This window comes from Aethalodelphis obliquidens, unplaced genomic scaffold, assembly GCF_003676395.1.
Source record: "Aethalodelphis obliquidens isolate GAN/ISIS:26980383/991018 unplaced genomic scaffold, ASM367639v1 scaffold112, whole genome shotgun sequence".
Taxonomy (NCBI): Eukaryota; Metazoa; Chordata; class Mammalia; order Artiodactyla; family Delphinidae; genus Aethalodelphis; species Aethalodelphis obliquidens.
The window spans coordinates 2,588,252-2,604,332 of record NW_020838056.1 but is presented as its reverse complement, the minus strand read 5'-3'; the positions used below and the strand labels follow the sequence as shown (position 1 = coordinate 2,604,332).

General features: G+C 46.5%; 1 protein-coding gene across 7 annotated transcripts in view; it reads right to left on the bottom strand.

The window, feature by feature from the left end:
- Window positions 1-16,081, bottom strand: part of SCN5A (sodium voltage-gated channel alpha subunit 5) — an 86,243-nt gene that overhangs the window by 44,205 nt on the left and 25,957 nt on the right. For all 7 annotated transcript variants that reach the window (XM_027097147.1, XM_027097141.1, XM_027097143.1 and 4 more), the window contains exons 10-13: window positions 15,081-15,260; window positions 14,080-14,451; window positions 8,891-9,023; window positions 7,716-7,951 (exon numbers count right to left, since the gene is read on the bottom strand). In XM_027097147.1, coding sequence (XP_026952948.1) covers window positions 7,716-7,951; window positions 8,891-9,023; window positions 14,080-14,451; window positions 15,081-15,260 — 921 coding nt within the window. The remainder of the gene's footprint in view (window positions 1-7,715; window positions 7,952-8,890; window positions 9,024-14,079; window positions 14,452-15,080; window positions 15,261-16,081) is intronic.

The following is a 16,081-nucleotide window of genomic DNA, read 5'->3' as shown; positions in this document are numbered from 1 at the left end:
CACCCATCAGCCCAGCCCATGTGACTTCAGTGGTCCCTTTAGTGCTTGTGCCCAGAGAGAACTGTCCTTCCACCAGCTGGGGTCTTAGGGAAGGGAGAGCCCCCGAAATCCTCCAGCCTCTGCTCAAATTCCTAGGCTGCCCTCACATGTGAAGAGGCATCCTTGGGTTCTGCCGCTTTCCCTGCCCCCATAACTTTTCCATCTCTCTGACCCCATCTCCCACTACTCTTCCAGCCACGCCTGCCTCCTTGCCATCACCTCCTCAGGGCCTCTGTACCTGCTGCTCCCTTTCCCTGGATCCTCCCCTCCCCAATCCACAGGACTCACTCCCTTCAGGTCTCTGCTTAAAAGCCACCTAATCAACTCAACAAAACTTCTCAACACTTAAAATCGGGGCCCCGCCCACGATTGTGCTTATCCTCTTCCTTGCTTTATTTATTTATTTTTATTTTATTATTATTTTTTTCCTTGCTTTATTTTTTGTTCCCTCATATGCCACCCTGACATACTGTACGGTAGTTATGTGTTTGTATATTGAGTCTCCTCTGGCTAGACTGTAAACTCCACAGTAGGAGGGACCTTTCCTGTCTTACTGTACCTGGAACAGTGCCCAGCCTACAGGCGGGCCATCAATATTGGCTGAATAAGCATGCAAGTGGTTGGGCCTTAGACCTCCTGCAGCGCCCAGCTCCATGTCCCTGTCTTCCTGAGGCCTTCCCTACTCAGCAACGGCCCTCACCCAGCTGCATTCCCTGCGTCGGGCTTTGCTGAGAGCTCCTAAGGGTGGGGCTTGGATTTGCCCTTCCTTGGCCCCAGCCCTCTGGTCTCCCCGGCCACTGCCTGAGGATGCCAGGGTGAGTGAGTGTGTGCTTAAGACCCACGAGTGCTAATACGCATGTCTCGGTAAAGGAGCTCAGGAAAGACCCCCCACCTCACTTTGCCCAGGTTCGCAGCTGTTCTGGCAGCAAAACAACAGATACAAGGTGGTGTTGGAAGTCAGCAAGAAAAAGACAGCAGAGGGAGGCTCTTGGGGATTGCCTTTGGGGAGGTGATGAGCAGAAGAACCAACAGCATCACCTGGAAGGTCTTCAGAAATGCAGAATCTTGAAGGCCCCAGACCTGCTGAATCTGAATCTGCATTGTGACCAGACTCACAGGTGATCTGAAGTTTGAGAAGTGCTATTTTTGAGCCATGGTTCTTAAACTTGGTGCGCTTTGAACCCCCTAAGGAATTTTAAACGTATTGATGCCTGGGTCCCACTTCCACAGATTCGAGTTAAGTTGGACTGGAGTACCCAAGTAGCGAGAGTTTTATCAACTTCCCAGGTGATTCTAATGTGCAGCTAAGCTTGAGAACCACTGCTTTAGAAGCACATGAATTTTGGTGTGACTCCTTTCAAAGGATCACCACTGGCATTGTAAGGACATGAGATCAAAGCTGGATGGTTTAAGATGTGCAGAGAACGGCAGCCAGACCCGAGTTCCAAAGCAGGGTCTGCCACAGTGGGATCTTGGGCCAGTTTCCCCATCTCTCTGAGCCTTGAGTGTTCCCATATGTAAAATGGGGATAATAATAATAACACCATAGATGGTGTCTAAGAGTTAGAGCTAATGGATGTCAAGTGGATACTGCCTAAGAGAGAGGGCGGTTGTTGTTCTCATTGGCCTCATTTATTATAGCTGCTGAAAACTCCAGGCCCAGGCAGGGGCTTCAGATACAAACGGCTCTGCATGATTTATAGGCTCACTGGGATCTAGCAGGCAGGCTGTGAGTGTGGGCACCCACCTCCCCCGACTCCTGGCAGGTGGCACACGGAGTCATCAGTGCTAATGGTGGCTTCCCAGAAAGTGGGAGGACTTTTGAGAAACCCCAAACTCTCCTGACCTTGGCTAATGTCTTTAATGGGATCATCCTGTACACACTGTAAACTTGCTTTTGAAATGTAACACCTTGTGAACATCCTTCCATGCCATTTAAACATCACTTACAGCATTATTTTCTTTTTCCTTTAAAAAAAAAATAGTTGTGGGATATTCCACGGTACAGATGTGCTGTAAGTAGTTTAACCATTTCTTTGTGATGGGCATTCTTTTGTCCCTATTACAAACATTGCCAGGACTTCCCTGGTGGTCCAGTGGTTAAGAATCCTCCTTCCAATGCAGGGGACGCAGGTTTGATCCCTGATTGGGGTACTAAGATCCCACATGCCTCGGGGCAACTAAGCCCGCGCACCACAACTACTGAGCCTGCGTGCTGCAACGAAGAGCCCTCGCGCCAAAACGAAAGATCCTGCATGCCTCAACTAAGACCCCGCATGCCGCAACTAAGATCTGATGACGCCAAATAAATAAAATAAATAAATTTTAAAAAACCATTGCCATAATAGATATCCTTTCACATACATATTTTAAAACAACTTGCCCAATTATTTTCTTAGTATAAATTTCTGGAAATGGAATTGGATAGCCAACAAGCATTTTTAGAGATTCTGACACATAACTGCTAAAAGATCCTCAGAGATCGGTTTTAACCAAATCCATGAACCACATGGGATAACTGTTTCCCTCATAAAAATGTTAATTCCTGTCCCACTAACCTTTCCAATCCAATAGGACAAAAACCATCTTTTACTGTTGCCTTGTTGGATATTTCTTTGATTTCTGTATTTCTCCTTTTGTGAAATTGCCTGTTCATATCCTTTACTTGTTTTCCTATTAGGGTGTTTGCCTTTTTTTGTTGTTGTTTATATATATACTTTATATATTAAGGGTATTATCCCTTTATCTACTGTGTGCATTGCAATTTTCTTGGTTTGTCATTTATCTTTGTCGTTGTACTTTCTAAAAATTATAAAATATTTTAAGCATATAAACAAGTATAGAATAATATGATGCGTCCTTTGTACCCACTACCAAACTCTACCAAATACTAACATTTTGCCATATTTGCTGCAAATCTTGTTTCATTTTTCCCTCAAAATAATAGCAAAGACTTAAATAGCATTTACTATATGCCAGGTACTGTACTAGTGCTTTACATATATTGAATCACTTAATCCTCACAATAACTCTAAGAGATATTATTGTTATCCCCATTTTACAGATAGGGAAACTGAGATACAGAGAAGTTAAGTCACTGGCCCACATGATGGAACCTGACATGAACCTAAACAGTTGTCTTCTTCTGTATAGTCTTGATCACCACCTGCCATCGCAGGTAAAACCCATAGAACTACATTCACTCCAAGGTAATCACCATCCTGAATTTGATGTTTATCATTCCCATGCATGTTTTTACAGTTTTAATGCATAGTATTTTTGCATTGTTTTAAGGTGTCTATAACCACATGTGTTCTTTTTTGCAAGTTCCTTTTATTCTTAACATCATGTTTGTGAGATTTATCCATACTGAAAGATGTATACATATTCCTTCTAACTGTGCACAGTATGAAAACACCACAATTTATTTATCCATTTTTAAGTGGAGGGATAGACATTTAGATTGATTCCAATTTTCCCTGTGACTAACAATGCAGCAAAGAGCTTTCTTGTACATGTCTCCTTATACAGACATGTGGGACTTTCTCAAGAATATGTATATCTGAAATTGTTATAGGGTATGCATATCTGTGACTTATCAGATACTGTACAACTGTTCCCTGAAATGGTTGTAACAAATTGACACTCTTACAAAGTGTGAGTTGCCGCTGTTTCATATCATTGCCAACACACACAGAATTTTACTTCTGATTCTCTAATGGGTGAGAAACAGTATCTCAGTGTTGATTTAATTTGCATTCCTCTGTGTTTCTTTTCATCTGTTTATAACTATCTGAATTTCCTCTTCTGTCATTTCTTCTGACCATTGTTGTGGTTGTGTTTTTGCCAGTGGATTGTCCCTCTTCTCTTTATTGATGTGTAAGCATTCAATGCATATTCTGGATTCCATGTCTTTCCAGTTAAATACTTTTTATAACATCAATTTCCAGTTTGGGGTAGTGATTTCACTTTGTTTACCATATCCTTTATTGTACACATATTACAAATTTTTTAACATAGGTAAATTTAGCAATCTTTTCTTTCATGGTATAAACTTTTTGTATGTTGGAGAAAGCCTTCCTAACCTCCAAATTTTAAATATTCTTCCACATTTTTATTCTAAAAGCTTTAAAATTTTATTTTATTGCTTTTAGGTGTTGAATCCATTTCCCTGCAACTAATTAATGAATATGGTATGGGGTAGGGATCTAATTTATTTTCTTCCATAGAGATAACCATTCTGGGGACTTCCCTGATGGTCCAGTGGTTAAGACCCCATGCTTCCAGTGCTTCCTCTGCAGGGGGCGTGGGTTCGATTTCTGGTCCAGGAACTAGGATTCCGCATGCCATGCAGTGCAGCCAAAAAAAAAAAAAGGAGATAACTATTCTTCCCAATCTTATTTATTGAATAGTCGGTCATTTTCATATTGATTTATAATGCCATCTCTGATATTTATCAAGTCTCCAAATATGCATTTCTTATTTCTGAGTTCTTGATTCTGTAGTACTGGTCCATTTTTCTATATTGCACCAATACTATAATGTTTCAATTACTATAGCTTTATAATACATCTTATACATGGTACGGTAAGCTCCCCAGCTGATTCATTAATTTGTTTCATAGACATTATTTTTCCATATTAATTTTAGGATCGCCTTTTCAAATCCCATGGGTAAAAATGTGTTGGGATTTTGATCAGAATTACATTAAACATCCAGGTTAATTTGGTAAGAACTGATATCTCTACAGTATTCAGAATTTTATCCATGAAAATGGCATATCTCTTCACTAATTTATTCTTTTATATTTTTCAATGGTTTTGTAATTTTTTTCATATAAAATTTACAATCTTCTGCTACATTTATTCCTAGATTCCTCACAGTTTTTATTGCTATTGTAAGTGTTAACTTTTAGAAATTACTCTCCAAATGATCATTGATGGTGGCTAGGAGCAGAATTAATTTTAGTATGCAGAGTCTGTACCTACCAACATTGCTGAACTCTCTTACTGGTTCTAATTGTCTTTCTGTAGATTTTCTTGGATTGTTTCTATAGATAATTCTTCTTTTTCTTCTCTTACCACACTGACAAGGACTCCAGTATAATTTGGACTCGAAGCAGGGAGATGGGAAAAAAGCTAGTGCTGCAGCACAGCAGTGTAAGGCACTAGGTAAGAGGATGAACTCTAGATACAAATGGCTTGGATTTGAATCTTGGGTCTTTCACTTCCTGGCTGTGTGGCCTTGGTTAAATTATTTCACCACTCTGTGCCTCTGTTACCTTATTAGTAAAATAAGGGTAATAATAATACCATCCCCCTTACTGGTTGTTATAAAAATTAGGTGCTCAACAAGTATTAGCTATGATTGCCAGGATCACTTTGTGTGTTAATTTTTCAGACATAGCTTCCAGGAACACCCAGGTATAAATCTGAACTCCAAATCTGTATAAGGTCAAATTCATAGTCACAAGCTTCTGGAGGTTACCTTCCCCACCCCCTCACCCCCCTCCAGCCCTGGCTGAGACTGACAACCTTCCTTCCTTATTGTTTCCCAGGGTCAGTGTGTGGGTTTATTTGAGTTCACCACTTTACTGAACATAGGGTCATATTCTTATGGGGCTACTCAGTTCCAAACCCTACCTGCACTGTCCCAAATGTAAGTCCTGTCCCTGCGTGTTCACAGAAATCCAAGCCCCCAAGATTACTCAAATCAGCACCCCTCCCACCCACTAGGGCAACTACAGAACGATTTCACACGTTTACTGCTATGGTTTTTAAGTACCTCTTTGTTTTTGGCACTTGGGGGTTTTTGTTACCTTCTCATGAACTTTATTATGCATGTCAAAGAATGTTTGCTGTATTTTTGTTTCACAGTTGGAAACATCTCAGGTTTCCTTGTCCACAGTATTGCTAGGAACAGACGTTTCATTTGCCTTTTGCCTTTGTTTATATGATGGGCTAAACATTAGTGAAATCTATCATTCTTCTCCTTTATGGAATTTGTCTTTAGTGACATGCTTGGAAAGGATTTTTTCACACCAAGATTATTTACCCATGCTTATTTTTGTGATTTTGTTTCTTTACATTTAATATTTAAACCATCTAGAATATATTAACTGCAAGACAATCAAAACCTTACATACTAGCAATAAAGCTATCCAAACAGAACAAAATAGAGCTGTAATCCAATGACATGACCCATTACTAATAACTGAACCACAAATTTAACACGACTGCAATTCAATCACAACTTAATGCTCCAGGGAAGCCACCAGTGCTCTTCATCACCTCGACTGCTGCTCAGTCCAACCGAACGGTCACATTCCATTAAAACTGTATTCAGCTGAAATCCTATGTACCCACCCTCTGAAGACCACCCAACACAAGGCAGGCACAACTGTGCCACAAGACTCTTACAGACTGATATCTAGCTTTTCCTTCTGTTTGTATACAGAAAAAGAAAAGAAAAGCAGAATCACAGCAAAACGGACTCACATTTGTGAAAAAGTTTGAATAGACCCTGTAGAGAACTATCTAGAGTTCTGGATATGGTAAGTAATAAGGGAAGAAAATCCTCACACTCCACAGTGTAGGAGACATGTCTACGTGTGGGGGCCACCTGTGCAGCTGGGACCAAGACAGGGCTGGGTCTGCAAGAGGAGAGAGCTTGGAATGAATGACCCCCTCCCCCCGCTCAACCTCAGTGATGAACCCAGGAGCTCCTTTCAGAGGCCAGTGGGCTCTCTGCAGCTTTGCTCTAGGATCTTCTGCAGAAGGGTCGACCCTTTGTTTACCTGGACAGAGCCAGTAGGACCCTGTCCCCCAGAGTCAGGAGACAACAGCTACATGCCCAGCTATGCCATCACTATGTCACCTCTCTGGCCTCAGTTTTCCATCTTCAGAGTGAAGAGCTAGGACTTGATTTGGTGTCAAGAAGAAAAAAATCAGAATTAGAACCCAGACATTCTGACTTCCAGGGACAGTCTCCTTAATAACAACAACGAAGATAATAACCACAGCTATCATTTATTTTGAGTGCTTATGGTTTATCAAACTCTGAGCCAAGCACATTATACACATTATCTTATTCAATCCTCATTAGCTTCCTATGAAGTTGATATTGTCATACTAATTTTACATTTATTAAATTCAACAAATACTTACTGTACCAATTACTGAAAGTAAGTAATTTGCTAGAGGTCACATAGTTAGTAAGAGCTGAGTCAGAATTCAAATCTGGCTCTGCCTGATTTACTCACTCCATCCATCCATCCATCCATCCATCTATCTCTCTATCCTTCCCTTCCTCCTTCTCTCCATCCAGCCATCCATCCATCCTTTCCCTAAGAGAACTGCCTCTTTTTGCATGCACTCTCCTCCTCCGTTACTAACTGCCACACCTCATGTCCCCACACATTTCAGGCTCACACTCAACTCACTTTTGTTTTCTAGCTTTTGGGCATCTTTATCCCTAACCTCTCACTCCCAATTACATCTGTCACGAAAGCTGATCCTGAGGCTCCGCCCACAAGGTCTTCCACAATGACTCCTATCTTCAGAAGATCCTTTCGTGTTCTGAGTCACTCCTCCCTTACCCACAAAGGCTGTGCCAGCTGGCCAAGAGCCCTTCACAACACGATGCCCATTTGAGAGTCAGCTGCCAGCAGCCCTTACCAGGTTTCCGACCTGCAGCATCTCCTCAAATTCAGTTGTCATGTTGTAATGCTCCAGTGCCATGAAGAGTGTGTTAATCACGATGCACATGGTGATGGTAAGGTCGGCGAATGGGTCCATGACCATGATCTTCACTCTCTGCTTGATGGACATCCACAGTGGACAACACTCCCAGATCAGGTAGCGCTGGGCAAAGCGATTCCAGCATGGCGGATACTTGGGGTGAGACTCCAACTCTGGGTGGGAGGGGGCGGGGCAGAGAGCCAGTGAGCTGGTTTGTTTTTGTTGACCAACTCTTATATAACTCGTGGTATTCCAGAAAAGATGTATGACCTACCCAGGAGATGACAGGGCTGCTACATGACAGGGGGACAGAAAGAGGGGCAGGGATGACTAAGGGAAAGAGTGGCCTATGTCCTGGCTCCTTACTCTGGGAATACGGGAGAAGAGGGCCACAGGGACAGAAAACCAGGATGGATGTGGGGAAAACTGGGACAAGATAGATTTGGACAAATGTGGGCTCTCTTGAGACAACACTCCCACATAGATCTGCGGACACTCAGGGGAGGTATAGGCTGAGACAACATCTGAGACAGGCGAGTTCAGATATAAGGACACCCAGGACCCAACAGGTAGGAACAGATGTGGATATCTGAGACATGTCAGGACAGATGCGGGGGGGATGCCTGGGACAGAAGTCATGTTGGACAGGAGAGGACAAATCAGGGGGTGCCAAGTTCAGGATGGATTGGATGTGAGGTTGCCTAAAGTGGGACAGGCTTGGACAGATGTGGGAGGCTTGGAATAACCTGGGGTAGATATGGGGATGGCTGGGATAAGCTAGAACAGGCATGCTTGGGATGGGATGGTCCCAGCAGACATGGGAATGCTTGGGAGAGGACAGGATGAGACCAATGAGCCCCTAGGACAGGCCAGGACAGCTGTGGGGATGCTTGGAAGAAACACAGACATGGCTCCTGAGGATGCCCAGGAAAAAACACGCTGGAACAGACGAAAAGACACCCAGGACAGGCCACAGAGACTGAAAAGTCTGGGACAGCTGTGCGGATGTCCAAGGCAGGCAAAGCAGCTGGGGTGAACTTGGCTCAGGCCTGGCTAACTGTGAGGGTGCTCAGACTAGAAGTGGGGAGTGTTTGGATGACACCAGGGCTGACCTTCCAGTACGCTGGTGAGGACGCTGACTGCACTGAGGGTTCGCCGCCGCTCTCCTGGCTCCTCGAAGCCATCCACACACGGAGCCTGGGGGGTCAGCATCTGAGGCCTGCCTGGCTCCTCCGACGGTGTGGTCTGGGTGTAACCGGGAGATATGCATCAGCCTGGGGACGGGGGTCTGCCTGGATCTGGGGCAGCTGCCCCAGACTCAGGTTGGAGAGGTCACAGGGGGCCACATGGGGGTCTTGATGGGACACTGGGTGCTGGGCTTCTTTGCTCCCAACTCCCTCCCAGCTAACAACTCCCCTCTCGCCAATCATTATCTCCTTCATTCTCTTTTTTTTCCACCATCTCTCATTAGTGGTGATTCCTGAGTGTGGACGGGAAATGACATGTACCAGGTTCTTTTAACCAGATGCTGACATATACATTAGTACATGCAAAAACAATCTGGGAGTCTTAATTGACCCCAAGCTCCCCAGAGTCAACAAAAGCTGAAAAAAAATCCACCGTGCTCTAAGGTGACATTAATGGAAGCATAAAGCACAATGTTCAGACACAGCTGGTGGGAGCTTTTGTGGAGGCAGGTTGGCTACATCTACCAAGAAAATTTTACATTGGCTCTGCATTTCCTTGTCTAGTAATCAAACTTCATAAATAATTATACACGTGCACCAAAAATACGTATGCAACAATGTTCACTGCAGCGTTGTTGCAAATACCGTAAAAACAAAACAACTGATCAATAGGAAGAATATTAAAATCAATTATGGATACAGTCCAACTCGGGACTCTGACGCAGACAATAAGGAGAAGGAGGCTGTTACACATATGTTCCCATGGGAGCACTTCCAAGACAAACAGTTTGATGAGAAAACAAGAAAAAGATCTGGAAGATAACACACTAAATTGTTAAAGTGGCTATATCCGGGGAATGGGATTGTGTGGGAAGGGCAAGGAGTTTTACTTCTGCACTGTTGGATTTGTTTTCAACGTGCTTGTGTCATTTTTGTAAGTAAAAGAACCAGGCCTACAAATGGAGACGGGGTGTGTCCTAATGAAGGGGGTGGCAGCAGACATTCCCGAGGCTTACTTCAGAGCCCCCCACAGAACCAAGAGGGGCCCGCAAAGACTTCATGTCAGCATGGCCGTGCATGACCACAGTCCGTGAGCCCAAGCTGGGGCTGCTAAAGGCACTGCGCTGTTCAGCGTGCAAGAGCGAGGCTCCATAATCTGTCAGAGGGAAGATGGGCCTAGACAACGCAGGGTGGCAGAGCCAGGGCCCGGGGTGGGTACCAAAATGATCTGGGCTCAAGTTCAGGTCAGCTTTTGTGATTGGTAGGACTGCCTTGAACTGTTGCCTAGGGAGGGAGTGAGCTCCCAGTCATTGAAGTATTCAAGCAGAGGCACCTGAGAAAGCTGAGATAGCTGGTGGAACAGTAGTACCCTAGGTCCAATGCAACTACAAATCTGGCCAGCTTAACTCACAAGCATGTCTTAAATTCTCCCAACTTCTCTCCTTTACCATCTGTGATAGTTTGGGTTATCATTCAGCAAATATTTACCTTTTCCTCTCCCACTGTGACTGAAGCAAAATTCCCTGTCTTATTGGTGACACGCCTGCTTTGGCCAAGGGAGTGTTAGTGGACATGATGTGAACAGAAGCTTTGAATGTGCTTGTGCCATTTGCCTTGCTCTTGTGCTCCAGTAATCCTCCAGGAAAAGAGCTTCCCCAAGTAGCTGCCACACTTTCAGCCCGGGACAAAGACAAGGGGAGCAGCCCTGAGCCTAACCTATAGTATGGAGCCAGACCATGTGCAGTCTGAGGCAGAGCTGCCCAGCCAAGGTCAACCTAGACCAGCCAAACCATGGTCAACTTGCAGAGAAGTGAGCGTGAGAATAAAGGCTTGTTGTTAACCATTGACTTTGGGGGTAGTTTGGTACACAGCAGTATTGTGGAAATAGCTGACTGATACACTGTCCTAGTGCAAGCTGTCATCATCTCTTTCCCAAAACTACTACAACAGCCTCCTAACTGGCCTATTCTCTCCCCTCTGTTCTCTACACAGCTGAAAGGGATTCCCTTAAAAAGTAAATCAGATCATGATAATCCTCTGATCAACAACTCCCCCCATCTTACTCAGAGTAAATCCAAACTTTTCTATAGTTTACAAGGCCCTGCATAGCCTAAATCCTAATTCCTCAAACTCATTTTATATCCCCTTCTGTTTCCACCACACCCAGCCCTGCCTGGCCCCTCTCATCCCTTAAACATGTTGAGCTTATTCCTCTTCAGTGCCTTTACACTTTCTGTCCCTTCTGCCTAATACATTATTTTTCCACATCTTCGTGGCTGGCTCCCTAAAATCACCTGTTGGTCAATTTTAACTTCACCTCCACATAAAGGACTTCCCTGCATATTCTAACTAATAGCCCCCATTCCCAGCCCTCCCCCTAGCAACTATCTATCACATGACCCTTACTGGTCCCTAGAAATATTGATCAGTTTACTCTCTGTCTTCCTGCCTACGATGCCAACTCCATGAGGTCAGAGCTCTTGTCTGTTCTGTTCACTGTTATATCCTTGGAGCCTTAAAGACTGGCACTCTACGCAGAGGGTTGGCACTGGATAGATATGGGTTAAATGGATAAATACTTGGCACTCAGGGGCTTGAGTTAAGTTCTAGCTCTGTCCCTAAGATGACGGGGGCAGGGAGGGGCGTGGGTAGGAGGGAGAAGAATCTGTTCAAGGTGCCTCCCCCACTCCCTCTGCCTTTGGGGCCAGGCACACATACAGACAGCAGGCAAAGTAAACCTTCACCCTCTGCCCCAAATTAAAGTGAGCTGTCTGTTGGGCCTGCCGCCTCCTATGTTGATGAAGAAACCACTACGTGCCCGACACTGTGCTTTGTTTTCAGACTAGAACTGGGCAGAGGTGTCACCAGGGACCCAGTTGAAGCAGGGAAGGCATCCTCAGAGGCCTACAGCCTGCTAATCTCTTTAACTTTTAAACATCTCCATCTTGGTCCACTAATTCCTTTAACTTTGCAGATAACCCCCTTGGCCCGCTAATCCCTTTAAGGTTATAAATGGGCCCCACAGAAGTGAGAATGGGTGAAGTCAGAGTTCCCCGTAATGAAGTGTTTGAACTTGGATTCCTCCGGACATGTGCAGTACAATGAGATGATTTTCTCCCTAATGAGATTAGGGAATTCTATTAGCGCTCCAGCTGTTGACCTGATTCCACAAGGCTGAGGCTCCAGGGCTGGACCTGCAGCAACTGGGAATCTGTGTTCTTGGGAAGCCAGACCCCCACCCTCCAGGTAATGGCCAAGTGGGTCCCCAGACCCACCCAGAAGCTATGGTCTGCACCCAGTGCTTTCCCAGGACCCTCTCCTTGACTCCCTGCTCCAGAGGAGCACGAGGGCCCCAAGTCTTCACTCCTTCCGTCCTGCTCAATAATAACAATAATAGATAATAATAATTATTATTGAACATGAGGCAAGTACTGGTCTAAGCACCAGACAGGTATTAACACTTTTAGTCCTCACCACCACCTTCTGATGTGGATATTATTTTTATTTCCACTTAACAGATGACGAAATTGAGGCAGAGAGAGATTAATTGCCTGTGCAAAGTCCCACAGCTAGAGCAAGTGTCTGAGCTGGAGCAAAACAGGCCATCTGGCTGTGAGCACCCTCTTCAGCCTGCCTCCACCTTCCTGATCAGGTTTCCCTGTCTTGCCCTGCTTCCTCAGAAGGTCTGCCCTCCTCCACCTCCTGCAGGCCTCAGGGTCTGAGACCCACATTTGCCCTTTTCCTGGGTGGGCTGCTCTGAGCCCTGTGCTGGGGGCAGGGGTCAGCAAGGGCACTCGGTGACTGGTTGGGCAGACATCAGCCTGTCATGGGATAGGCTGACTGAGTGATCAAAGCTCTGACTGGCCTCTCATGATCTGGCCCTCCCTTCCCGTCACCTTTCTGACAATTGCTCCAACTCCCCTCCCGTTTACTCCCTGGTTTCCAGCCACACTGCCCTCGTGGCATTTCCTCCAATACACTAGGCATGCTTCTGTCTCAGGGCCTTTGCACTTGCTGTTCCTTAGGCCTGGAACATGTTTCCCACAGATGATGCAATGACAGTATGTTACTACAACATTATCACCACATCAACGTACTCGTGCGTGTCCTGATTGCTTTACGCGTTCATCCTGGCTTCGATCCTGAGGTGGGTATTTTATTTTATTTTACTATTTTATTTTTTGGCTGCACCGCGTGGCATGCGGGATCTTAGTTCCCTTAGCAGGGATCAAACCTGCGCCCCCTGCAGTGGCAGTGTGGAGTCTTAACCACAGGACCACCAGGGAATTCCCTGAGGTGGGTATTTTAAATCCATTTTACAGACAAGAGACCTGAGGCAGAGAGAAATAAAATAACTTGCTCACAGCCATTCAGCTGGTAAGCAAACCCCATCTGTCTCCAGAATCTGGGTGCTAACCCCTCTGCTATACCACCCCTCACCTGGTTCCCCGCTCCTTGCCTCCTTCAGGTCATCGTTTAAATGCCTTGTAATAAGGGGGTTTCCCTTTCCCTCTTCCCCACTTTCGTCCTCGCACAGTACTTAGAGCTTGGGCTAATATTACTTGACATGTATCAGTTTGTAAAGTGCCAACATATTTTGAATTTGATGAATAACTGTCGCCCAGAAGCTCAGAAGTGTTCCCTTGCCACTCTGGCCCTTCTCCAGATTCTCCATGATCCGCAACTCTCCAGGGCTCACACCTGGCACACACAAGACCTCTAGGGCACTGGTCCTGTGTCACCACAGTGTCTCAGTGCCCATGCCTTACTCGCTGCTAAATATTTAACTGTCATCCCTGTTTATCATCATTACATACCATATATGCATACATACACATTCTTCTTCCTTCTTTAACTTTTGTCTGTCTGGAAGCTCTAGGAAGCAGAGATTTTTTCGGTAGGCTTATTCACCCCCAGAGCTCAGTACACAATAGGCGCTCAATAAATACTTGGTGAATACTTGACTTTACTCTAAAAGTACTTTACTCTAAAAGTAAATACTTGACTTTACTCTAAAAGTACTTTACTCTAAAAGTAAATACTTTTAGACCTGGCTCTGGTGACCAGTCTGGGAGATGGGACCCGCCTGGCGCTGCATGGCGGGGCGGACTCACCGTGTCCAGAGGGCGCTCCAGCATCATAGGGCGGAGGAGGCGGCTCCCTGGGGAAGTGGCCTCAGGGTCGCCTGCCCCCAGCAAGGAGACCACCCCGTTGCAGTCCACAGCGCTGTCCCTTTTGCCATTGAGGACGTGGCTTGGAGTTGAGGTTCCGGGACTGGGTTGTCCCTGGGCACTAGGCCGGCACAGGGGCCAAGGCACCAGCAGTGATGTGCGGTGGCTCTCACTGTCCCCGGCTGTGCTGTTTTCATCATCTGCAAAATCTGTCTCAGAACCCACGTCCCGTCGGCGGAAGGTGAAAATGCTTCCATGGCTGGAGCGTGGCTTCAAGGAGGTCCTGCTGAGGCCGTGGGTGATGCTGAGATGATTCTGAGGGCACACAGAGAGGGGACGTGATGAAGACGGCTCTCCCCGTGCTCCCAGCTTATCACTTGTGGCTTTGGCCCCAGCTCAACTTGGAGCATTGAGGGCTTTTGTCGGCCACATAGGAACTGGATGGGCTGAGCCGGGGGTGCTCAGAGGAGGGGTGCAGCGTTAGAGGCAATCCTGCATCTTCTGGGATCTCTGCTCACCTGAAGCCTGTGCCTCTGGGGCTTTGAGATTGAAGCTTATCTGGGGGAGAAGGGGGCAGGAAGGCCCCTGCAAACAGGCCTGGCCCGAGCAGGGCCTGGGGCAATCAGTCACGTCCCTCACTCATTTGGGCACATCCTTGAGCTCCTACCAATCCACACCATGGGGAGACCCTCAGTCCCAGCCCCAATACTGGGGACTTAGCTGAGGTTGGGGATATCCTAACACCCAAACCTACCCTATCCCTCTGCCCAGGGCTCCTCCACTCTAAGAGTGGCCATGGGAAACAGGAGGGGCTGGGAGGGGGCTCAAGGAATATTCTCCTTGGGGAGCAACCGTGGGGGCTGTGACAGCACCAGGGGACTAGCACGATGGCCTTTTGATGCCGGATCCACCCTGAAAGGGCCAGAGCCACGGCCGGAGATTACCACTGCTCGGGGACCATCCTCCGAGTCGGACTTGGGGAACCTGTCATCCCCACACTCCTCCGACCCTGAAGACATTCGTTTTCTCTGCTTGCTCCTTCCCTCGTGGGAGATTCCTGCGGCCAAAGGGGACATCTCCAAGGAGCTGCGGGACACGGTGTCCACACCCCTGATGGTGAGGGCCTGAAAAATGGTGGAAGAAGGGATGTCTTGGTCATTGAAACATGATGCAACCTCAGGCCAAGGTAGGCCAGGCAACTCTCAGCACCTGTTTTCCCCAACAGTTAAGTGGACCTGCCCACGCCCCCCCAAACGAGTACATCATGGAGAGGTGAGCTCAGACAGACCCAGGATGTTTTTTTTTTTGTTGTTGTTGTTGTTTTTTTTTCCAGGATGTTTTGAGAAAGATCCAGATCCAGGGATGAAGAGAGTAGTGGCTTAAGTGGGCAGTTCTTGCAAGAGTGGAGTGTTGGGGCAGGGGGGAGAGGGGGTGTTGATGAGCCGAGGTAGTGACAGAACTAGAGGGCAGGGGATCTTCGAGAAGGTTCGGCTGGTCAAAATGGCTGCTGCAGGATGTGGCATGGAGCAGTGAGAAGGAAGTGGATGTCCTTGGCCTAGCTTCTAAAAAGTTTGCTCTGCAGTTAGCCTCCGGCACCCACCATGTGTGGAAATGTGGGGACAGCCATGGCAGCATCGCCAGTGCTCATTTGCTGAGCCTGTTCAGGCCTCCGACCTTGTATCTTCCTCACTACCCCATCAGAAGGCATCCGTTGACTAGGATAAACTATGTCTATGGACACATGGTTCTCTTCTACCCAGCATGCACTAGGCTCACGGCGACCACCTTTAGCCAGGAGCTACCACCTTTACCCATCTGGCACCACCATCACCCAGAAGACACCACGGTCATAGGGAAGAGCATTCCTCAGCAGGCACCATACTCATAGGACCCACCTTTACTCAGCAGGCACCATTTTTACCTCCCCATGAACAGGCTCTTGTCT